The sequence below is a fragment of the Babylonia areolata genome, chromosome 26, assembly GCF_041734735.1.
Source record: "Babylonia areolata isolate BAREFJ2019XMU chromosome 26, ASM4173473v1, whole genome shotgun sequence".
NCBI classification, from domain to species: Eukaryota; Metazoa; Mollusca; class Gastropoda; order Neogastropoda; family Buccinidae; genus Babylonia; species Babylonia areolata.
The window spans coordinates 8,101,525-8,127,968 of record NC_134901.1 but is presented as its reverse complement, the minus strand read 5'-3'; the positions used below and the strand labels follow the sequence as shown (position 1 = coordinate 8,127,968).

Sequence of the window (26,444 nt, the reverse complement as noted above, 5' to 3'; positions counted from 1 at the left end):
AATTTCTCTTGTTGAGATAATACAGTATTCTGTAATCTGTAATGTTTCATAATATGCAAGCAGAATCAGCAAAATATGCAAAACCAACAAGTCACAGACTATCAATTCAAAAATTGGAAAAGACAGCTATATAAAGAGTTGATATAATGTTTTTGTTTTATTTTTTCATTTAAAAAAACAAACCAACTGCTAGATTGCTGATTGTACACACACATTGGGGGTGGGGGGGAAGTCAGTTCATGACCCCTGTAAAAGATAACAGTCCCAGAAAATTTGTTGCTTTATAAACAAACAGTAAACAGATGTGTAGTTGGGGAGGTTTCTTTGCTTTTTTTTTTTTTTTTTTTAATCACTTTGGATAAAAAGCAATGCTGCTCATGCAAAACATCTGTACATAAACTGTGCTGAAAAACATTATACATTTTCAAGTAAAACTATATATATAACACTGTTATACCCCAGTATGGAGAAAATGTGGCCTGATCAATAGAAAAGTTATGATTGATACAGCTGGCAATGATTCCCTCTCACACTCATCTCCACCCCACTCGGAAATCATCCGGGCAACTGATCGGTCTCACAAAATGCTTTTAGTACGGCTCTGCATAGCTTTCCCTGGCTATATTGGAACTGATTGTTACTTTCCAACTCAGTGCAAACCTTTCTCGGGGTTGTTGCTTTTTTTTTGGACTGGGCAGTTCTGTTTGTGAGGAAGAGATTTTCTGCAGATGTAAATAAAGGCATCGTTTGCACTTATTTCATTTCAATCTACATAAGAGTTGTGAATGAAAGCACAGTATTTTGAGGTATGTGTTGTTTTGTTGTTGTTTTTCTTCTTCTTGTTGTTTTCATCCTTCATTGGATTGGAAAAAGAGGCACACTGTCTGGTCTTATTTCATTTTAACAGTGGTAATTAATGTCTTTTGGCAAACCTAACAGTCCAGGGTGAGTGTCAGTTCTGTGCAGACTAAAGAATGTATTTTTTTTAAATATGTGATTCATCATCAGCACACCATAGCCCTCTCAGTTTCTATAGAACTGTAGTTCTAACCTGGACTGTTTCTGTGATTTGAACTGCCTGTCTGTATTTTGTTAAAGCAATACCTTTTGTCACAAGTTATGGTTCATCTGTTGGCTTCTTTTTTTTTGTGGGGGTGGGGGTGGGAGGGAAGGGGGGCATGGGGGGGTAGGAGGAATCCAGTAGGACACAAGCTATTTTCTTATACACACACACACACACGCACACACACACACACACGCACGCACACACACACACACACACACACACACACACACATATAATATATATATATATATATATATATATATCATTAAAAAAAAATAGCAGGATTCAAATTGCAAAAATGTCAAGATCATAGTGCCTTACAATCACATGATTACAGCCGTGCAAGATAGTTCAAAAACCCTCTGTTCAAAAGGTGTGAATCAGTCATGTTGACCAAACTTCTCATGCCACTGGTTCATTTGTTGCAGATCAGCGTCACACACAGATGACCTCATTTCCTTCAACTCCTCCTCCACTGTCATTCTGGTAGCAGGCACTTCTAAGAGTCGCTCTGGGTTCAGAAACTCAACTGTGATCTCAATGGCCCCTGCCTCACTGGAACCACACGGCACCAACATCACCTGCTCAGTCTTGTCTCTCCCCTCATCCGGGCTCACTGTCACTTTACGGAAATGAGTTGCCTTTTGCAGTGTGCGAACATAGGCCATTGAGCAGGATCTTACAACCACTGACAGGTCAGCCCCTGTATAACCGGATGTCATCTGACCTAAAAAGTCAAAGTCCGCTTCTGTCAACTGGTGCTTGATGCTGACAAAATGGTGAGCAAGGATCTCAACTCGCTCATCTGCACTTGGCAAAGTGAGGTAGAAACGACGATCAAATCTCCGTTGCAGGGTTCCTGGTAGTAGCCAGGGCTTCTGTGTGGCTGCAATCACTGTCACCTGGCAAAACAAAACGTGTGTACAAATTACCGTACTTGTTTATAAATTACCATGAAATTACGCAGACAGGCCAGGAAAAGCAGTGCCAGCAAGTCCCTGACAGCCACCACCATCCCCTGCCCACACTGCATCAGAACCTTCCGGGTGCGGATTGGCCTGATCAGTCATCTGCTCACCCACAGAGCCCAACCCACCCACCCCCAGGATGACTAGATGGTCCTCGTCGATCCCAACGGACGAACCACACCATGAAATATGAGCTACTTTTGAGAATAATTTGACGCCAACCTTGCAGTAATGTAATGCAATAATAGTACACACCTGAGGCTATCAAAAATAGGTTCCACCAGATTATGGCAAGAGGAAGAAGATGGCAGACTGGAAACGAGGCTCTCCTGCAAATTCTGTGTCCGTGAGGGTGTGGGTTCAAATCCCACTCTCGTCCTTTCTCCCAAGTTTGACTGGAAAATCAAACTGAGCATCCAGTCATTGGGATGAGACGATAAACCGAGGTCCCATGTGCAGCAAGCACTTGGCGCACTGAAAAAGAACCCATGGCAACAAAAGTGCTATCCTCTGGCAAAATTCTGAAGAAGAAATCCACTCTGATGGATACACATGCAAGGCCTAACTAGGGTTATGCTGCTGTCAGTGTCAGGCATCTGCTTAGCAGATGTGGTGTAGCATACATATATGGATTTGTCCAAACACAGTGATGTCTCTTGGAGAAACTGAAACTGAAAACTGTACCTTAGGAAATCTGTCTGAATTCCATGGAGAGAAACCTCCTGTGGAAGAACACACTATAAATTACAATACAATCAAACACACACACACATTCATGAGAGTTAAACAGAACCAATACTACTGTAATGCAGTAAGTCCAATGAAACCCCCAAACTCAATAAACAATAAATAACTTAAAAGAATGTTTGATGGTTATTGAAAATACTCATTCATGTTCATTTCAAGGAAGTCATAAATGAAAAGAAACACTGATACATGTTCATGTATGTTTTAATTAAAAACAAAAAGGAAATTATATGTGTGTGTGTTTCATATTCTTGACTGCTATTTCTGCTTGATACTTCAAACACTGAACAATTTTCTTTGAAATGTCTACATTTGGTAAAACAGGAAAAGGAGGGAGGGACAAAGAGAGATTCAGACAGTGTGCCTTCAGTTTGAACATTTCAGTTCCTCTGTGAATGTAATTCCTGACACTGACACTGTCTCAGGGGCAAACTCACCTTTGGCCGAGTTGTGGTTGATTTATCGTTGCTTAGACATTGGATGCAGTTTTGGTTCTTGACATCATCAATAAGCTTAACTCACCAATTAAAATAAAATAATACACTACTTACTTGTGTGTGTGTGTCCGTCCGAGTATGTGTGTGCCTCTGTGTTAGGCGCATGTCTGTGTCACTTTGCTAATGTGTGAATGCATGTGTGTGTGTCTGTGACTGTGTGTGGGTAAACAGTCTCTGCTACTTACTGTACGAATCTGAAGCATGTGCATGTGTGCTGTATGTGTGCATCTGTCCACACATTTAAAATCCAATAATTTCAATCTCACCTGATTTCCTGCAGCTATTTCTCTCAGCTGAGTAAAGAATTCCTCTCTGACCTCCCCTACGATGCCACCTTCCTTCTCAGGTCCACATATCATCTCCAGATCATCCACAAACACCAGACACGGCTGGTTCAGCAGTGCGTGCCTGAATAACTCTTTCACACGTTTCAAACACTGCTCACGTCCCGACCAGCGGCTGACTAAGTCAGTTGCCGTTACACGGAACACAGGACAAGACACTATTCTTGCCACAGCACACATCAACATGGTTTTGCCAGTGCCAGGCAAGCCGTACAGGAGGATTCCTTTTTTGACGCGTGTCACACTGTCCGGAAAGCCTGGAAACAGCAGAGGCAGTACCACGTTTTTCCACAGGAACTCCTTGGCCTGAGTCATCCCCTTCACCTCCTCCAGGTTGCACTCAAACGGCTGGTAACTCAGAGTCCTCAAAAACTCTTTCGAGTCTTCCTGAAGCTCACCGATCATGTTAGGGTGAGCCCTGTCCACAGCCTTGTTGGGTGGGACATCCTCCTTGGCTTCCAGCTGGGTTTTGATGAGCTGAATGCGGTTCAGGTAGGACTGACTGAGAGACTTGAGGAGCTGCTTGACTGGGGTGCTCACGCCTTCCTCCCTGGCCACCTGCAGGAGGAGTGGGGCCCCATCCATGTAGGCCACTGCAGCATCCCTGTACCGTCCCTGGCAGTCAGCAGTGAGACCTGCCTGTAGATGTTGCAGTGACGTCTTCATCAGGCTGCTTGAAGCCAGCTCCATCATGATGTTTAGTGTTCAGCAGTTTTCTGAGGGGGGAAGAAATGTAATGTTTTTAACAAACAGATTTTTTTTTCTCTTATTATGCTCTTGTAATCACATGCATTTTTTTTTATTCTGTTGCTGTTTCAAAGATACAATACAGTTCGAATTTTCCAGCTCTTACAATAGGATTTTCTCTAAATGACCTTCAATTGAGACATAAATGTTTGTGTTTTTTTCTCTTGAAAACATTGCCATCTCATTTTCTGATCATGTGTGTGACCTTGGCTCTGAATTCAGTCAAAAGCTCACCATGCATCAGCATGTTACTAAAAACATGCCAGGTTCCATACTTGAACTTAAAAGCAATAATTCCATACACCAATACCTTACACTAAAAGCAACCAAAACATTACCATGTGCATGCATTTCAGTTTCAGTTTCAGTTGCTCAAGGAGGCGTCACTGCGTTCGGACAAACCATATACGCTACACCACATCTGCCAAGCAGATGCCTGACCAGCAGCGTAACCCAACGCGCTTAGTCAGGCCTTGAGGGAAAAAAACCAAAAAAAACGGGGGAATAAATAATAGATAAGCTTACATAAATAAATAAATAAATGAATAATAATTATAATATAGAAAAAGGTAGTAGTAATAATAATAGTAATACTAATAAAATGATTAAAAATAAATAAATAAATAAAATAAAATAAAATAAAAAAATAAATAAATAAATTTAAAAAAAGTAAATAAATAAATAAAATAATAAATAAATAAATAAATAAATGAGACAACAATGGTGATAAATAAGCGAATAAATGTAAAACATGAAGACACACATTCACACACACACCCACACATGCACAACAGAAATGCACCAAACATGCAGTTTCACAGATATGAAAGCACAGTCAAATACATATAAACGTACATGAGCTCCAACACACACAAACACACACACACACACACACACATACACACACACACACACACACACACACACACACACATTACCTTGCACCTCCTCTACCCCCCTCCTCCACACACTCATTTCTAGTCTACGTATCGCAGCTTCCACGGCACACACACACACACACACACACACACACACAAACACACACTCACAGAGATAAACACTTACTTGTACAAGCACACACACATTTCAAGCACACACACAAGCACACACACAAGCACACATGCATTTCAATAAACTTGTACTTTTCTTCAATTTAATCAAACCAGGCTAAAATAGTACAGTAACTAAGTAACATGACAAGTTATCAGATTGTGTTAATGGTCAATGCAGGAAATGGTATGTCACCAGTTTCTGAGATGTACCTTTTACTTTATCTAATACCTAGATCATGACATAATATGTATGTATCATATACAACATGGAATGGCTGGGATGTAAATGAGCACAGTTTCTGAGTTTTACACGTTAATCTCTCAGGGCTTACACTGTAATCTCTCTCTCTCTCTCTCTCTCTCTCTCTCTCTCTCTCTTCTCTCTCTCCACACACACACACACACACACACACACAGAAGAGGTCTGGGGGAGGAGTTGAGGTGTGTGTGTGTGTGCGTGTGTGTGTGTGTGTGTGTTTATGTGTGTTATTTTTGTTTATGTGTGTGTGTTGTTGGTGGTGGTGTTTTGTGTGTGTGTGTGTGTGTGTGTGTGTGTGTGTGTGTGTGTGTGTGTGTGTGTGTGTGTGTGTGTGAGAGAGAGAGAGAGAGAGAGAGAGAGAGAGAGAGAGAGAGCTCTTCAGTTTAAAATCTATTCACTACAAGTGTTATTAGATGGAAAGAGGAGTAATAGTGGATGAAAAAAAAAGGGAATGCATGTGAATATTAGTGTAAGAAAGTGTTAATGATATGTATTAGAGGAAAAGTATATCATGAGAAATTAAAGTTAGAGATTGTGGTGTGTAATGAATGAGGTGTCATAGGTGGGATAATATGTGTATGTATATCAGCAAGTATACTATTAACTTACAACAATGTAAATATATGTATATGTAAATAATAAAATATATAAAGTGTGTGTGTGTGTGCGTGAGTGCCCACGTGCACATGTGAAAAAATGTATTAATAAACACATTTTCAAAGTCACACACACACACACACACACACACACACACACACACACACACACACACACACACATAGTGACAGGTACAAACAAAAAATATCCACAATTTTTCCTCAACCAAAACGGAATGAGTAGAGTTCACAATGTGTGGACGTCACTCCGCCAGTCACACTGAGGAGTGGAGGGGAGGAAATGTGGGTACGGCTCACACACACACACACACACATATTTGATGCAATTCGGGAAATCATCATATCTTGGAAACTCTAGCACTGGCCTAGGGCGACAGATTCATCTTGTTTGCGTTCTTCCGACTTCCAAACTTAGTCACACAGCAGAACATACACTGACAAAGGTCAACATGCCAAACATTAGATATTGTTGTCAATACAATTTTCCGAGCAAAGCATTAAGGAACCTCAAAACAACATTTCAAATCATTCCAACTCACGATTGCTCAAGTTCACAAACATTCAAGCACTGCATACAGGGCGATTAGGCCGACTGGACGCATTTTAGTTTTGCCGAAGTTATCTCCCTGACATTCTTGTCATGTCAGGACAGCTCGCATCCAGAATCCACGGACTTAAAATGATGGTCTCACGTCCGTCGGATCCAAAACCTACTGCTCTTATTTAGATCAGTGTCCAAAACCATGTGCAACGTTCCAGAATGCATAGCACACACACACACACACACACACACACACACACACACGCACACACACACACACACGCACACACACTATGCTTTGTGATCCCATTTAAATCTTTTAATTCAGTCTTTTATTTATTTATTTATCCCGCGTTCCAGTAATATTTCAAAGGTAAAAAGAAAATGTATACAAGTTGTTCCGAGAGCAGAACTTTGTCAGAAATCATCCAAAATTGGTTACTCGACTGATCTATACCAACTGCTCAATAGCAGTAAATTAAGACGGACATGCAAATGATTTTTTTAGTTTAATAGTTTGAATCATAAACAATGAAAAGTCGAACACAAATATGAACCTCATGTGGCAAAGAATATATCAACAGCCAAAATTAATGCCAAAAACTGTTGCAATTAACTGACTCTGAACTGTTGCAACTGTGCATTATGGCTCAACTGAGGCTCAGTTACAGATAAGATTAACCGAATTATGCAGCTATCCCTCTTGACGTCTCATATGATTACACCGATAACAAATGAAGACGTCGTGGAAACCACTGATTCTTGAGACAGCTCGCTGGCCCGGGTATGAAGACCGACTAACCACAGTTAAAAAAAAGGGGGAAATGACATGATGTACTGGTAAAAACACGTGACGGGGCCCGGCGCAACGTCTGACGGGCTCTCCGGCCATGACCATTCTTCAGGGAACAGCACAGGAGTCAAGAAATCGAGGCTGGCAGCTGAAAGAAGTGGGCAGACAACATCACTAAGTCGACAGATCGAGGGGAGTTTTGCCGAAACTCAGGCCATGTCCCACGACCACCAGACATGGAGACTGTGATAAGAAACCCTATAGGGAGAGCTGGAAAATACATTCTGGTTTTCAGAGAAGAAGCCCCCCTCAGTCAAGTGTTAAGGCCCTTCTTACACTTTAAGGGGGCCAACTACCTGCCTCAGCAGGTTCGAACCTGCGCCTCCAGGGTGATCGCCACTTCAGGACTGAGTCACCTTTCTGGCAGACACTTTAACCACTGAACTATCGCACGCCTAGTTTGAGTACTGGGAAATTCAATCCTTATGAAGTTTACTTTCATTCCTCCTCGACCAGATCCACGGCTGGAACTCTTTTCTGCTGCTTCTGCCATTGCCTAACGCCCGTGTCCTCTCTCTGCCAGAAATCGACAGCAGTGTTTCTATTCATGAGGCTGTTGGCAGATGCACTCACGGCTAACCCTCTTGTATCAATCCGGCTCTATAGCGAGGACTTTGGCTCGGAAGCCAGATTATCTCATGCTGCTGGCTAGACTCGCTCTCGGTCTTGTAGATGTGGGCTCCCTCCATTCGGCTGCTTTCGTATGGCACATTGAGCTCTATCAGAATCGCTTGTTTCGTTGTCTTGGAGTGGAGTGCTATGTCACTGAGGTCTCATGCCGCTCTTGCTGATGATTTCCGGGTGTTTCTTCCCCTCTGAAAATTAATGTCAACTGTGCATTCCCAATCTTCCAGCAGCCCACGTTTCCATGCTTTGGATGTTACAGCTGTTCCTGGCCAGACTTTTTTGCCTTCTGCAGGGAGGAACTTTACTGGAACTTTTGGTGGTGTGGGTGCTCCTTGGGCAGTGCTCACCCCGTGTGTAATTTCTTTTAGCACTTGATTGTGCCTCCATGTGTACCGTCATTGGCTTAGCGCCACTTTGCAGTAGATGAGGACATGCTCCACTGTTTAATTGTTTGCCATGGCAGAGTGGGCATGCAGGGTCCTCTGCTTTCCCCCATTTCACCAAGTTTGTATTCGAGGGAAGGAGGTCGTACACAGATCTCAGGATGAAACTGATCCTCAGAGGGGTCAAGCCCCACATGTAGCTCCAGTTGAGGCTCCTTTGGAGTACATTTTCATGTTGTCCACTGCCCCCCTGGCCTTGCTGGACTGCCTTCTGGATTCTTTTATCACCTTCTTCCTTCTTGATCTCCTGTCTCTTTTTGCTTTCCCCATTGCCTTGGACAGGCCACCAATCCATCGTCAGTCTATCAATTGGTGATGCGTTCAGCAGTGCCGGCCGGCAGTGTCGCCCCCACGACCAAATCACGTTTCGGGACCACTGAGTGGCAATGACAACTTCTCATTGTACATCAGACGAGGCTTGTCGTCGCCCCCAACTCGGGCGGGTCATGACTCGATCTGTAATGCGCGTGAACACTGTCCCATGCAAAATACAAGATACCTACGCATATGCTGAAACGCGCAAGTATGCATACATCAGAGCATACATAACAAAGTCGTCTTATTCCAAGATGATAATAGCATTTAAAAAGAACAACTTTGGTAGCGAGTGAATAAGATAAACACGAACATGGCAAACAACGTATAGTACACAAGCAGAGCTTTTGATAGACTATTTTTCACTTGAAACGCTAGGTATATATGACTGTTAGCTTTGAAAAAACCAAAAAAAAACAAGAAACCTTACGCCAGTTGTTCTTGCGTTCCGGCGGAATCAAACAGAAAAAAAAATATGGTTTTTCTCTTATTGAAATTCTTGATTTTTTTTTTCTGCTGCATTTAACCAACCCAATGTACTTGGCAGCTTTTTTTTTCCCCCCCCCCTCATTATACCATTTATTGCGGCATTACAGTAACGTTTACAATTACCTTTGTAATGTCGGAGGCAGTGTTAACGGCTGATTCCAAGAGGCAACAGTTCCCCAATTTCGTTATCGTAGTCATCCAGTTGTTCACAGAACAGAGTCCTGAAACCAACTAGTTTCAGTTTCAGTTTCAGTAGCTCAAGGAGGCGTCACTGCGTTCGGACAAAACCATATACGCTACACCACATCTGCCATGTGCATCTGCCGGACGATCGAGTTTTGAGCCCTGTCAATAATTTACTAATAAATCAAAGATGAAACAATAACGTGATGACAAATTATTAATCAAAATAACAGAAAAATTACTTGTCTGTTTTGAAGCTTGTAGACTGTCCGTTAAAATAACCAGTGGTGGTTTTAACACCTGGTTGACTTTTACACTGACTGACTGGGTGGTTTTAACACCCAGTTTTCAGATACACATTTGTATCTACACCCTTTCGAATCCTGCCTGCTTGCTCTGAAACCAACTAAATGTGGGTGATCTATGGTCACGTCAGTGGGTTTGTTTGTTTTTGTTGTTGTTGTTGTTGTTGTTTTTCCATCCAGATCGCACGTGTTTTCCTTGTCCACCGACTCATCAAGTAAAACGGACTTTTCTATTGATATATGACAGTGAATATCTGAATGGACTTAGCTAAAATCAGCCATGCACTAAAATATTTTCTTAAACATGATTAAACATGGAAAGAGAAATAACTGCATTGTCGGAGCACTGTTAGATTAAAAATGAAGAATCTTTTTACTCCCCCCCCCCCTCTCTCTCTCTCTCTCTGAGATTTTTCTTCCTCTCTTCTTCCCTTATTTATTTATCTTTATTTATCTATCTTTTTTTTCCCCATATTTAAATCTGTCCTTCATATTTATATACACATCATGTGAACCTCTAATATATAGAACTACTAAGGACATAGTTTCAGTTTCAGTTTCAGTAGCTCAAGGAGGCGTCACTGCGTTCGGACAAATCCATATACGCTACACCACATCTGCCAAGCAGATGCCTGACCAGCAGCGTAACCCAACGCGCTTAGTCAGGCCTTGAGAAAAAAAAAGAGAAAAAAAAGGACATAGAGTTAGAGTACTACAACGTTAATATATAAAATGTTGAATACATAGTTGATATATTCATTATGCATATTTTCGTGTTATGTAAATGTCTTCTGTTATTTATGTGAAAAATGTAAACACAAAAATGAATTTTAAAAAAGTTAATTAAAAAAAAAAAAACTGCATTGTCGGACACACATATTACTCCTCGTAAGTACGCTTTCCGGTAGTTAGTCTGGACGACCAACACGACCACGATAGACAATACAAGCATATATTTTTACAGAAATCTCAATAAAGGAGAGTCCAGGTTACTGGTACATACGTCGTGTGAAATACGGTTGGGAAAACTGGTTCCATCATTTTGACCAGAAAACACGGTCTGTGTTACAAAGTCGGGTATGGAAGCAGTTTTTGCCTTGAGATCTCCAAGCAGACGGAGATTCGTTGTGTAATGGCATTTTCAAGTCTGCTAACACATCTCTATCAAAGTAATCAGACCCTTCGCCGGGAGGTAAAGTACAGTCAACCCAATCTTGTTATGGAATGTAAAATCAGTACTATTCGCAGAAAGTTCAAAATAAAAACCATTCACTTTCACACTGACATTCACACCATTCACTGCCATTAATACTGTTCACTGGCATTCACACTATTCACTGTCATTCACACCATTCACGGTCATATTGTCACTGACATTCACACTATTCATTGTCACACGATCACTGTACACTGTCATTCACACTATTCACTGCCACAAAACTATTCACTGTCACATTAGTTGTCATTCACACCTTTCACTGTCATACTATTCACTGTCACATACACACAATTCAATATCACACATTCACTGTCACAATGTCATTTACACCATTCACTGTCACACTATCAGATTGACACCATTCATTACCACGCCGTCACGCAAGCATATGCTTTAGTAACGTGACAATTGAGCATATAATTTTTCACTGTAGCTTGATGAAGCCTTTTGTACACGAAAGTGTGTCTTCACAAGTGACTGAGAACGTTGATGTTTTTGACTTTTTGCATTCATTATCAGTCGTTTCGCTTGTCAGTTTAACGACTTCTCTTTTACGAAGTCCTTTAAGTAATTTCCTGTAACTGTATTTAGAGGGTGGTTTTTTTTTTTCCTTCCAAATTTCACCCACATTTTTACCCTCATTTGCCCAGTTTCCCCCAACCCTCCATTCATCTACATCTCTCACCCCTTCTAACCGATAACACTCAGATGTATTCATAAATACTTTAACAAAATGTCTTCAATCACCGATATGTGTGACGGAACATTAAACAAAATTCCTCCTCGTCACGCAAGCCATTCACTGTCGCACAGTCATTCACGGCCATTCAATGCCACACCGCTGCTCACTCACACCATTATATGTCACAACCTGATGTCATTCATACTCAGTATTCACCGTCACTACGCCGTGACTCACACCATTCAGCGTCACACAGTCATTCACACCATTCACTGTCACACAGTCATTCACACCATTCACTGTCACACAATCATTCACATTATTCACTGTCACCATTCACTGTCACACAGTCAATCACATCATTCGCTGTCACCATTCACTGTCACACAGTCATTCACACAATTCACTGTCACTCATTGTCACACAATCATTCACATTATTCACTGTCACCATTCACTGTCACACAGTCATTCACACCATTCACTGTCATACAGTCATTGTCACACAATCATTCACATTATTCACTGTCACCTTTCACTGTCACACAGTCAATCACATCATTCACTGTCACCATTCACTGTCACACAGTCATTCACATCATTCACTGTCACACAGTCATTCACACAATTCACTGTCACACAGTCATTGTCACACAGTCATTCACATCATTCACTGTCACAGAGTCATTCACACCATTCACTGTCACACAGTCATTGTCACACAGTCAATCACATCATTCACTGTCACCATTCACTGTCACACAGTCAATCACATCATTCACTGTCACCATTCACTGTCACACAGTCAATCACATCATTCACTGTCACCATTCACTGTCACACAGTCATTCACATCATTCACTGTCACCATTCACTGTCACACAGTCAATCACATCATTCACTGTCACACAGTCATTCACACAATTCACTGTCACTCATTGTCACACAATCATTCACATTATTCACTGTCACCATTCACTGTCACACAGTCATTCACACTATTCACTGTCACACAGTCATTGTCACACAGTCAATCACATCATTCACTGTCACACAGTCATTCACACCATTCACTGTCACCATTCACTGTCACACAGTCATTCACACCATTCACTGTCACCATTCACTGTCACACAGTCATTCACATCATTCACTGTCACCATTCACTGTCACACAGTCATTCACATCATTCACTGTCACACAGTCATTCACACAATTCACTGTCACGCAGTCATTCACATCATTCACTGTCACACAGTCATTCACACCATTCACTGTCACACAGTCATTGTCACACAATCATTCACATTATTCACTGTCACCATTCACTGTCACACAGTCAATCACATCATTCACTGTCACCATTCACTGTCACACAGTCAATCACACCATTTACTGTCACACAGTCATTGTCACACAATCATTCACATCATTCACTGTCACCATTCACTGTCACACAGTCATTCACACCATTCACTGTCACACAGTCATTGTCACACAATCATTCACATAATTCACTGTCACCATTCAGTGTCACACAGTCATTCACACATTCACTGTCACCATTCACTGTCACACAGTCAATCACATTATTCACTGTCACCATTCAGTGTCACACAGTCATTCACATCATTCACTGTCAAACAGTCACTCACACCATTCACTGTCACCATTCACTTTCACACAGTCATTCACACAATTCACTGTCACCATTGACTGTCACACAGTCATTCACACAATTCACTGTCACCATTGACTGTCACACAGTCATTCACATCATTCACTGTCACCATTCACTGTCACACAGTCATTCACACCATTCACTGTCACACAGTCATTGTCACACAATCATTCACATCATTCACTGTCACCATTCACTGTCACACAGTCATTCACACAATTCACTGTCACTCATTGTCACACAATCATTCACATTATTCACTGTCACCATTCACTGTCACAGTCATTCACACCATTCACTGTCACACAGTCATTGTCACACAGTCAATCACATCATTCACTGTCACCATTCACTGTCACAGTCAATCACATCATTCACTGTCACCATTCACTGTCACACAGTCATTCACACCATTCACTGTCACCATTCACTGTCACACAGTCATTCACATCATTCACTGTCACCATTCACTGTCACCCAGTCATTCACATCATTCACTGTAAAACAGTCACTCACACTATTCACTGTCACATTGTCATTCCGACACAGCATTCACTGTCTTACCGTCTGTCATTCACATCATTCACTGTCAGTCACACTTTTCACCGTCACGCTGTCATTCACTGACACCATTCACTGTACGTCTTACTGTCTGTCATTCACATCATTCACTGTCATTCACAATATTCACTGTCACACTGTCATTCACACCAACCACCTATCACCTGGTACTGTTCACACCATTTACCCTCACACAGCCATAAACACCACCCAGTGTCATTCACACTATACACCGTGCTGTCACACTGTCATTCCGACACACCATTCATTCATTGTCCTCAGTACCGTCTGTCATTCACATCATTCACTGTCATTCACACAGTTCATTGTCACTGACGCTGTCATTCACACTATTCACCCTCACACTGCCATAAACACCATTTATTGTCACACCGTTTTTTCATAGCATTCCCGGGCGGGGTGCTCATTCCCAGCGGTTTCACGGAACATGGAGGAAGGTGGCAGAATGGTTAAGACGCTCAGCTGCCAATACAGAGAGTCCGTGAGGGTGTGGGTTCGAATCCCGCTCTCGCCCTTTCTCCTAAGTTTGACTGGAAAATCAAACTGAGCGTCTAGTCTTTCGGATGAGACGATAAACCGAGGTCCCGTGTGCAGCACGCACTTGGCGCACTGAAAAAGAACCCATGGCAACGAGAGTGTTGTCCTCTGGCGAAATTACGTAAAATGAAATCCACTTTCATAGGTACACAAATATGTAAGCATGCACTCAAGGCCTGACTAAGCGCGTTGGGTTGTGCTGCTGGTCAGGCATCTGCTCAACAGATGTGGTGTAGCGTGTATGGATTTGTCCGAACGCAGTGACGCCTCCTTGAGAAAGTGAAACTGAAACTGAAACTCACGGAACTGCCAGCTGTCAACTGAGTTGTTCCAAACTGCCGCTTCAGTCCATGATTCTTTCGAACTAGTATTCCCGATCCCTTTCACATCACACACTCAGTCAGTGACACAACTGAGGCCAACCAAAGGTGTGTGTGTGTGTGTGTGTGTGTGTGTGTGTGTGTGTGTGTGTGTGTGTAGTGCAGTGTCGTGTTTGGGGATGCCAGCGGGTGGAGAGGGACTCTTTTCAGGAAATAAATGAATAAATGTACAGAGGCCTGAGCCCATATAATTTATATATGGCATGCGCACCCACTGGATATATGTTTTGGACTGAACTGACTCTGTTAACGAACATGCAAACACTTGAAGAAAAAAAAAGAGAAAAAAAAACAACACACACACACACACACACACACACACACACACACACACACACACACACACACACACACACACAAACACCACACATAATGAACAAAGAAAGAACAAATGCGGCCTGCGTAACCCAGGTTGGAGGTAAGGAGGGAGGGGCCGGAGGAAGGGTGTGGTGGCTCCGGGTAGATGATACCTGTACCTGTGTTTATTCAATTTCAAGTGTGTCTTTGCCAGTATCTTCTCATAAGAAATAATGAAGCCACGAACGCCATAAGCATACACTAGGTTTAGGTGCTGTGATATGACAGTAAATGGATTGATTTTTTTTATTTTGTATTTTATTTTGTATTTTTTTTAAACTGTAAGGTTCAAAGGACTGAGTTGTTGCTTGACGTGGTTTTGTTTTGGTTAGTTACGAGTTACGTGTTGTGTTTTCATCCCTGCTAAGGCCCTGTGTGGTCGGTTTGTGTCTGAGCCAAAGTGATCTGGTTTTAAAAGTGCTTGCTTATTGTAAATACTGAACATTTCGAGGCTCGATTTCTATCTGGTTTTATACTCATTTGAAGAAACAAAACTGGACGAACTCGCACTAACCAAAGTGGGCACCTTTCATTCTGAATGAAGGTCAGGTGACGCCTGGAAAATCACATACGGGCATTTTGCAAACAACCTTGCGCTGATTGGCCATCTCCGTTTCTGTCAGAACAATTTCTCCATGTCCGTGCCGTGTTCAAAGGTCTTTTCTGATTGGCCAATACCTGTTCGGCCAATATCCGCAATTTTATTCACTTACTCCTTTTTTGTTCAGAAAAATGGATGGTTCAGTAAAAACAAATAATATTAATAAAATAAGTAAATTGTTTTTCTTCTAAATTCCACACACATTGCATATATCCATCACAATGCACAAAATGCGTTAGGTGTAACAAAAATAAACAGCCAATGAAAGAATAGGTTATAGGGGTCAATTTTTATTCACACGATGCAAGATGTTGAAGGTTTAGGCTGTTGGAAAGTCTACAAAATCAACTATTGTCAAAATTGTGGAAAATACGCAATCTGAATCGCATGTGAGTAGTATATTTATCAATATACTTGGTGCAGGGTTATTTCTTGGTGGTTCGGCTAATTCATGATCAGTGAATCTGAAAACATCAGTGAATATCACCCCGGTTTCCTTCTTCAAGCACTGATAATTTTTCCTTTAAAAATTAACCACAGATATGGCGTTCAAACGAAACTTTCCATTGTTTTCTTCGGATCTTTATCTACTTGGATCACAGCTCACAGTCAGCTGACTTTTCCTTCACATCGTGAGTTGAATCTGACGTGAATTTCCAGGTGTGATATCGAAGGAATGAGTGAGACTCGAAACTGCACGTGCTGCAATGTGAAGAGATGCGGTCTTGCTGGCCTTGTGTTTTTGTTTGAACACGTTCACGGTGACGATCGGGCGAGAATCGGAGTTCAGTGTTCACCTATAAAGCAAGTTTGTTACAATCACGGGCGTGCACTTTTCCCAGTGTGTGATGGACAGACACCAACATAGTCGGTTGACCGACAAAAAGAATTTTTATAGCATTGGCGAGACAAATACACAAATAAAAATAAAATGATTATATGTGTTCTGTATCTTATGCAATCACAAACACCACTAAAGATAGACACAAGTAATTGTGAAGAGATGTAAATGTTGATAAAATTACATTATTACAAAAATAATTATTTAAGTATTAAAATTACAATAATAGTTATTCTGATTTACCATTCTTTATTGTTAAAACGTGGATTTGATGACAGTTGAGAAGATATCCCTTGCCTCCTGAGGGCCCCCTGTCTCTGGCACCTTCCCTTACCCCCACACTCATGGTTTTGTTGCCCCCATTTCCACCTCCTTCCCACCCCAACCCCCAACCCTTTAGGTGCTCAGTGCATAGACATGATACATGCTTCTGCTTAGGAAGTGTTCCAGATAGAAAATTTATTGAAGATGAATAATGGTTGCTACTGTACAGTACTAATACTACTAATGTGTATTTTCACAAGTCTGTGATTACTGAATACCAAAAGCAAACTGCCAGCATGCAATTTTGAATAGTATATATGTATATATATTATATATATATATATATATATATATATTGTTTTTGTTTTGTTTTTGTTTTTTTGGCCGGATTATCCAGTAACATCCAATGATCCACTGATCCAGATGGCACTTTAAATGTGAAAGTGAAACAAAGCTTTAATCATTTAATGAATCAGTGATTTAATGTTGATAATTTGAAGAAAAAGTGTTAAAACTGTTCATATTTCAAATCTTAAGGATGGTTTTATGATAATTAAGTTTAAAGGATTTCTTAATGATTGCTTTTGCAGACCTACTCACAGCTCAACAATTGTTGCTGACATTTTATATGACAGTGTGTCATGGACCTCTGACAAAGCACCATATATTTCTGGGTGAGTGTTGCAGTGTTTTGAATATTTTGACTGTGTTTATCAACAGGAGTGCAAGTGTGCATCTAGATATTCTGGAAATGTGGTTTTTAGAATTTTATGATACTTTGATAGTTAATTTCTGGATTGACAGTTTTTTTGTTTGGATGCTTCAGGGCTTCTGATAACTCATAAATGTGCATCTCTAACACTTTGGAAACGGAAAGGATGCATGATGTGGTCTTTGAGTGGGTTTGTGGCATATTCTAACGTGAACATGATATAAAAGGAGGAAAATATTGCATTGGACTAGGGATTTCAGTTTGGTGCTAGGATTGAATGCTACAAAGTAGTGTTGTTTCCCTTTACTACTTCATGGCCCAGAAATTTTGACAGTTATGACTACATCAGTACATGTGTGTAGCAGTGTAGGTTTAACTGGGATGTGCAACATCAGAGTAACCCTCTGAAGGTAGTCTGGGACCTCTAGAATTATGGTTAAAAAAAGAAACATTGATGAAACAGGCAAGATTTAGCTCTTCATCTGCCACCTTTGTGGCTGTGTTGGTTCTTGTGGTTTGTTTAACAAGTGTTTAGATAAAGTATCTGAGCCATGATTGATGATAAAGACTGAAAAAAGGTTGATATGGTACTTCATTATTAGATTGCCTGAATTAGTGGATACGATCGGCTTCAGAGCCACTCTGCTTACGCAGATTCAAACACTCAACTGTTGGCCGCTGTTCTTTCTCTGTCTCTGGACCTTGCAATTGGAATGAACTTCCTCTTTTGTTTCGTCAGGTCTCCACACTCAGCTCTTTCAAGTCTGGCCTTAAAATCCACCTCTTCCCAAAATAGCCTCCCTTTCCTGCTTCTTCCTTGTCTTATGTTTCGTCAGTTTTAGAATTATGCATGCGTGTGAATGACTGGTGTGAAAGCGCTTTGATTTGTCTCTGCACAAGATTCAGCACTATATAAATACCATTATTATTATTATTATTATTATTATATAGCATTAGATTGCCTGAATTAGTGGATATAGCATTAGATTGCCTGAATTAGTGGATAACTTAACTCATATGCAGATCATTGAATCAGTGTGGCATCATTAGGTGTGATCATAATGGTATTAAACTTGGAATTAATGTATTTGAAGAAAATAGAAAAAAGAATTACTGGGCCAATGTGGTCTCCCATAAGTGGAAACATTCCAACACATAACCATATCACTTTTATCAGTATGGCTAACAAAAATAATTTCTGAGGCTGAGCACACACACACACACACACACACACACACACACACGCACAAAAAATCTAGTTCAGATCGAATTATTCGAAACCAAATCTTTTTTTCTGTGTGCAGAAATTTTATTGTGTATGTATATATATATATATATAGAGAGAGAGGGAGATTATATATAGATAGATAACAATTTAAAAGGAAAATCCATTTATATAAATTATAAGTATTAACCTCTTCTCCCTCCCCAAAATTTTCATTTTTTGCTTGTAACACTGTTTGGTTTGGGAACATCATTCACTGGATTTGGCCTCCTGATCACTGATCACTTGCATCGTAACACCAGCTTAGGCTGCATAAAGAGTTGCATGGTATTTGCATAACATTAGTATATTCCAGACATGTCTTCCAGTTCCTGCTAAACATTTCTCAGTATGTAGCAGAAACTTCAGGATTTAGAACATTTACATAATAGAAACATCATTCCATTGTTGACTCACTTGTGTAAACTAAGTGAGTCTATGTTTTAACCTGGTGTTCGGTTGTCTCTCTGTGTGTGTCTGTGGTAAACTTCAACATTGACATTTTCTCTGCAAATACTTTGTCAGTTGACACCAAATTAGGCATAAAAATAGGAAAAATTCAGTTCTTTCCAGTCATCTTGTTTAAAACAATATTGCACCTCTGGGATGGGCACAAAAAATAAAAAATGAAGCCTAATTATATGCAAACTGCATTTACTGTTATATTTTTTGTATTCTCTAAACTTGGCACTTTGATCTGATATTCTGACACAACAAGAGCAGTCATTATTATCATTTTTTGTTCAGACAGGAACTTCTTTTGCAAAAAAATTATTCAAACAGGAACTTCTTTTCTTAAGCATGGAAGTTTTATTTATTTTGCAAACGTTTTGGTGCAGATAGTAAAAAAGGGAATTTACTCTGTAATTAATGCTAGGGGACTTAATTGTGCTTTAAACTGATCTTTCTTAATATGCTAGGGGACTTAATTGTGCTTTAAACTGATCTTTCTTATCTTAAACATTACATTTTGAAATTATACTCATAACATAAAAAGCTTGTGTGTTTTACTTGCAGTGTACAGGGCTTTCACTATGTTCATTCGCCCAAGTGGTCTTTTTTGGAAAATACTAAAATCAATATGACGAGTGGACTTTACAGATCTGTTGGCTGAGCCCTGAAGGTCATGGGCAAAAATCAGTTGCGTACACATATTTATACATATGTGTGTTTGTGTGGAGTGATGGCCTAGAGGTAACGCGTCCGCCTAGGAAGCGAGAAAATCTGAGCGCGTTGGTTCGAATCACGGCTCAGCCACCGATATTTTCTCCCCCTCCACTAGACCTTGAGTGGTGGTCTGGACGCTAGTCATTCGGATGAGACGATAAACCGAGGTCCCGTGTGTAGCATGCACTTAGCGCACGTTAAAGAACCCACGGCAACAAGAGTGTTGTTCCTGGCAAAATTCTACAGAAAAATCCACTTCGATAGGGAAAACAAATGAAACTGCAGGCAGGAAAAAATACCAAAAAAAATGGGTGGCGCTGTATTATAGCGACGCGCTCTCCCTGGGGAGAGCAGCCCGAATTTCACACAGAAAAATGTGCTGTGATAAAAAGAAATACAAATACAAATACACAAATACATTCAAAGCGCGTGCTCATATTCTTCGCGAACGTGAACAATGCCATTTTGTTTCATTGCCGGCTCAATCCTATATTCAATGGACAATACACGATTACATGTGATGGAAAGTTGGAGAAGGTGACCGTTAAATATTTATTCAGAGAAAGATTTTTGAACGCATCATCACTTACTGGATTATGCCCCAAACTGCCATAAAAATATCCACAGAATCAGTCCGAATTCACAGTTAAAAATTGTAAACCATGCGAGTTAATACCCTTGAACTGATCGCGATGAAGCGAAAAAATTTCCAGTTTTGACTTTTCTCAAAATGAAGTCCTTTTCACTTCTTACGACGTTTAGAAGTACTTGTACTTGGCTCTACATGTTATTAGTTTAACAAAATACTAAATTTTCATATCAACTTTAAAACTATAAAACTAGAATGAACATAAAAGAGAAATTGATCCTTATTAGCTACACTACATAGTTACTACATTCCCGGCGGGTGTAACTAAACTTGTACATCTATCTAGATCTAGTGAGAACGGCTAAATGTTGCAGTGTGATTCCGGCGGTAGCCATTAAAAAGAATTTTTTATTGCCCTTAAAGATTTTTTTAATTCCCAAGATACACCAGAATAATATGATTTAAACAGCGTTCTCACTGCGAATACCGCAATTGATTTATCGCCCTTTAAAAAAGTATGTTCAAGTGTTAAATTTTAGAACGTCAATTAAGGAGCCACGATAGTGTAATGGATAAGGCAGTTTCTTCTCACCCGAACACGTGGGGTTCGAATCTGGTTAGGACTTTTTTTCTTCTTTTTTTTTTAAACGCGAAGCTTTATGATAACAAATACAGAACACATTTTAATGATTAGATTTTTTTTTTTTTTTTTAAGTGTATCAGAAGTGAGTCTTGAAGGTCTTGCCTCTCTTGTTTAGAATTGGAGTGATCACTTTTTACTACTGTTAATTACATGTGCAGAATGGCACTTGTTTGTGTGCTTACTTGTGGGGTTGCTTTATTTATTACTTCACTTTTATTTGTTTCATTGTGATATGGTAGCCAGTTTTATCCAGTGCATAACGGTGTGAAGGGCTGACAAATGTTTAAATGTATTGTTCTGATAATCTGAACCTTTGTGTGTCAGAGTGTGGATGTTTGTGTTCAGGAACTGAACACAAACTTTCATATGAAAGACTGTAATGATTTAAGTTTCAATTTCAAGGAAGTGTCAAAGCATGTGGACTGATCCTTTTTAGCTACACTACGTAGGTTCATACTGATTTGAGATTTTATTTGTTTTGTTGGTAATTAAACATTGATAAACCATTATTACAGTATGCCTCAAAATCTGAGCTGTGACAGAAGTGTTCTCTTTTTGTTGATTACAGGTAACTCTTTTTGGTCTGCCTAACCATGGCGGACGAACCAATTCTTGGACTTTTTGACTCGGATAATAACTTCCTGGATGAACTGACTGGCACTGGTACAGACTTGGGTGGTGTGATTTCTTCTGAGGGAGATGGAATGCTTGGGCAGGCCATGCAGCCCATTGGTTCCACGCCTCAGATGGTACCTGGCTCAACATCCCAGATCTCATCCAGTTCTGGCCCAGCTCCCCAGATGCCTTCAGGACCCGGTGCCCAGAACACCATGATGATGGGGCAGGGAACAGGCACAGGATATCAGTCCATGGGGCCTGATGGCTTTGGTGGTATGGTACCTTCAGGAGGGGGACCAGGCCCACAAGCAGCCAGTCAGTATACATCTGCTGCAGATCCAGCATACTCTCAGTATGGCAGTATGCAAAAGATGGCCCCACACCATGGTGATAGCATGATGGGGATGGGCATGCAGCAGCAGGGAGGGATGTCTGTAATGCAGCAACAACAGCAGTTTGGTAGTCCCCCTGCAGGTGGCATGATGCAGCAGCACGCAGGCTATCAGGGCTACAACATACCCCCAGGACCTGTGCCCCCTCAGCAGCAGCCACCAATGGGCATGATGGGACAGCAGGGCATGATGGGACAGCCACAAGGTATGATGGGACAACAAGGCATGATGGGACAGCAACAAGCCATGATGGGACAGCAGCAGGCCATGATGGGACAACAGCAAGGCATGATGGGGCCTCATCAGGGTCTGATGGGGCAGCAGGCAGGTGGATGGAACCAGTCTCAGACTAGTCCCACAGGTGGTCATCCCCAGTTCATGTCCACACAATCACAGCAGCAAGCAGGAGGGCAAGGTTGCATGCCACAGCCCATGGGACAACCCTTCATGGGACAACATGACTATGGCATGCAGCAGAACATGGGTCACTATGGGGATAATTCAGGCTACATGTCACAACAGGCATCCTCCATGGGCAGTCCTGGTGGGATGAACATGATGGGGAGCCCCATGCAGCGCCCAGCCCGCCCCCAATACCAGCCCCAGTCCCCAATGCGTCAGCCTAACCCTACCATGGCTGGTTATGCCATGCAACAAGGACAGCGATATCCAGGTGAATACATGGGTCAGCGTCCAAGCATGAACCCTACTCCAACCCAGCAGCGTTATCCCTTCCCTCAGAGTTCAGGCCCAGGACCACAGGGTATGGCACCTGATGGCAGTCCCATGGGTCACTTTCCCAGTCCCAGTCAAAGCACATCTTACATGTCTTCCTATCCTGGTGCATCCCATCCTACAGCAACTGCTTCTCCTCGCCCTCCAACAGTAGCACAGTCTATGGGAGGAGGCCACAGCTCCGGAGTCATGGGTCAGGCATCCTATGGACAGTCTCATCTACAAGAGTTAGAGCAGCTGGTTTCCCCTACTCAGACCTCTGGTGCAATACCAAGTGCCAACCCTTACCAGCAGATCATGCAGAGTTCAGGAACTTCTGCATCTAATGTACCACCCCATAGTCCTATTTATAGTTCTGCAAGTTTCCCAACCACAACTCTCCCTTCTTCCCCCACTCCTGTTCATGCCCCTTCGAATGTATCAATGAACAGTTCAGGTCCTCTAAGCCCAAACCCCAGTATGAGGCAGGGCACAGGACAGCAGTCTGGCATTGCGCTAGAGATCCAGCGTTTAGAGAATCATATCCAGCAGTTGTTTAATATGCCACAGTCACAGCAGATCTCACAGCAGATGCTAGATGCTCAGGAACGTCTCCGCATCCTGAAAGCCCAGCAGCAGCAGCAGATCATGCAGATGCAGCGACAACAGCAGCACATGAATGTAAGCAGTCCTACGCGACTTGGTGGAAAGCCTAGCTTTGTGCAGCAGCCACCACAGCCACAGCAAACGGGCATGACCCAGCAGAGACCCAGAATGCCTGGTCAGATGACCACACCACCACAGTCTGTGGTTGGTCCAGGAGGACCAGGACCTATGATAGGGCCACCTAGTCAGACCTCACAGTTACATGTGCAAGGACAGCACATGGGTCAACAGATCTCCCCACAGAGACCGCCATCCCAGTCCACGCCCATCTCCTCACCTCAGAGAATTCAGCCTTTCCAGGTGAGTCATTCAACATTGTCTTCTCTGTGGGTATCCTTCATTCTCAGTTAACTTGAAGTAAGGCAAACTTTCTTTCTCAACCTAGTTCATACTTATTACAATAATAGTTATGCACCACTTTAGTAGGTAGAGTAATAAAAGAGCTCAGTCTCATTCCAAATGAGGTTGAAAAGAAATTACATTGCCTGTATAATATTGACAACAATACCTTGTGTAAAACTAAAAGTGTATGGCATGAAGAAGTTTTTTTGTTTTTTTTTCTGGGGGAAAATAGCAGAAGCAGTATTTATCCTGAAAATACTCAGTAAAGTCTAGCAACTGTATTCCTGGTTGTTGAAGATCTTACATGATTACTTGCCAAACTACATTGATATGGGTTTGAAAAAGAAAGATAGGTGAAGAAACAGAGAAAGCGTGAAACCAATGTGTGGAGAGTCGATATCTTCAATCCTGGACTGTTTCGGCAACCAGTGGAGTCGTTTCAGAAGACACTGAATATGATCACTCTTTGGGTATTTCAGTACAAGACGGGTAGCAGAGGTTGTTGTTTTTTTTACATTCTGGAGTTTATAAATAATGCAGTGTGGAGAACCTGCAAGCAGAGAATTAATTACAATTATCCAGTTTTGAGAAGGCAAAAGCACAAATTAATGAGAGTATTGGTTGTATCATCAGATAGGAAATGGCAAATGGAAGTCATGCGGTGACTTCTTTGTATGCTGACAGACATTTGAAATATGCTTGCCCATCGACCAAGATTTGATCATCAAAGGGAATTCTGGAATGTCTGTCTGACCTACATGGACAGAAGTGGGTGCTGTGTCTTGGAAAGAGAATCATGATTTAGACTTGATCTGCAATGCTTCAGTTTTTTCGTCATTCAGTTTTGCCTTTAGTGGCTTTAGTTTGTCTTTATCCAGGTTTTTAACTTATGAAATGCAGGTCTCATGTCATGTCTAAGTAAACTGCAGTACTATATTATAGTGACAATATGACCATTTTTCTATAGATCTCTTTTCCTGTTTGCTTTTACTAGTAGATTTTTTTCAACAGATTTTTCCAAGGCCAAATCTTGTAGTGTAGCTTCTCTTTTGTTGAAAACATTTTTTTGTGTGTGACGTTCAGGCTGCTCTCCGCCACATATATCACATCATCGCAGTGTGGCTGTACACTCTGTTTTGGGCTCCCCTTTTTTTTTCTTTTCTTTTTTTTTCTTTTCTTTTTTTAATTCATCTATTTTTATCAAATTTATGTGTTATATTTTATCATTAAATGGTTTATGTTTGTTTTCCTATTTTTATAATAAATGACATACATATATTTTTTTGTTCATGGAATTTTGTCTGGTGCAACCAATATTGCCATTGCTTTCTTTATTTGTGCATGCAGCACAGGTGACTTTGCTCTGTTGTTTAATTACCTGAAAGACAGTGTGAGGTTTAGTGCAGTGATAGCAAGGGGAGAAAACCCAGTCATACACCACTCAAAGCTGGACTGCAGTGCACATTTACCCAATCACTGGAAGAATATGTACAACAGTTTCTTTTAATCACCAGTGTTACAAAATTTAAAAGTTATAAAATAAAGTTGAATGAACCTCAGCCTGACCAGAACCTCCCCCCTGGGGGGAGAGAGAAACAGTAGAATTCAACATGCTAATGGTTGTATGAAAGAATATTGGCAGTTAAATTACTGGAAGTGCATTCATGGCAGTTTTTTTTTCCAGTCATTTAAGTGAAGCACAGCTGTGGAAGCAGTCATATTTCATGGGACCCAGGCCAAATGTTCACTCCACTGGTTTGAAGGACCAGTGGTGTTTTCACATTATTCAGAGACATCTTCATTTCTTGAACACCTTGTGCAAACAGCTGTACATGCCATCAATGGTGATACATATGACTTAAAATTTGTATACTATATTATATAAATCAAAAGATGTAAGACATTGCAATTGTTTGTTCCTGTGCAGTCTGAATTGATCACAATAAAATTGGCTCATTTAGAGGAGAGCAGCAGTAAACTGTGACTTTTTTCATCTCCTGTTTCTAGTCCAACCATTCAGAAATATCAAACAGTGGTTCAGAAAAATTAAGAATTTTGTCTTTCTCATTAGGGATGTGTATGTATGCACATTCTGCACATGCCATATATGTCACAGTGTGGGTGTGTATATCACATGTGTG

At 41.1% G+C, this 26,444-nt stretch overlaps 2 protein-coding genes across 4 annotated transcripts in view; one reads left to right on the top strand and one right to left on the bottom strand.

Moving 5' to 3' along the window:
• Positions 1-1,323: 1,323 nt before the first annotated feature.
• LOC143300552 (vacuolar protein sorting-associated protein 4B-like) lies at positions 1,324-6,864 on the bottom strand. 2 transcript variants are annotated; one of them, XM_076614303.1, is made up of 3 exons: positions 6,837-6,864; positions 3,545-4,338; positions 1,324-1,968 (listed from the first exon to the last, which is right to left on the bottom strand). In XM_076614303.1, the coding sequence occupies exons 2-3, from the start codon at positions 4,313-4,315 to the stop codon at positions 1,447-1,449; spliced, it is 1,293 nt and encodes a 430-aa protein (XP_076470418.1). In that variant the 5' UTR covers positions 4,316-4,338; positions 6,837-6,864; the 3' UTR covers positions 1,324-1,446. The 2 variants fall into 2 exon arrangements, with proteins under 2 accessions (XP_076470418.1, XP_076470420.1); XM_076614305.1 differs by lacking the exon at positions 6,837-6,864 and adding an exon at positions 6,473-6,642.
• Positions 6,865-16,392: 9,528 nt separating this feature from the next.
• LOC143300748 (chromodomain-helicase-DNA-binding protein 7-like) overlaps positions 16,393-26,444 on the top strand; it is an 80,455-nt gene continuing 70,403 nt past the window's right edge. For both annotated transcript variants that reach the window (XM_076614653.1, XM_076614654.1), the window contains exons 1-3: positions 16,393-16,480; positions 17,787-17,870; positions 22,140-24,261. In XM_076614653.1, coding sequence (XP_076470768.1) covers positions 22,165-24,261 — 2,097 coding nt within the window. In that variant the 5' untranslated portion in view covers positions 16,393-16,480; positions 17,787-17,870; positions 22,140-22,164. The remainder of the gene's footprint in view (positions 16,481-17,786; positions 17,871-22,139; positions 24,262-26,444) is intronic.

Coding starts and splice junctions, on each gene's coding strand:
- LOC143300552 (XM_076614303.1), bottom strand. CDS start 4,315: ATGATGGAGCTGGCTTCAAGCAGCCTGATGAAGACGTCACTGCAACAT. Junction 1,969..3,544: donor AAATAGCTGCAGGAAATCAG/GTGAGATTGAAA, acceptor TTGTTTTGCCAG/GTGACAGTGATTGCAGCCAC.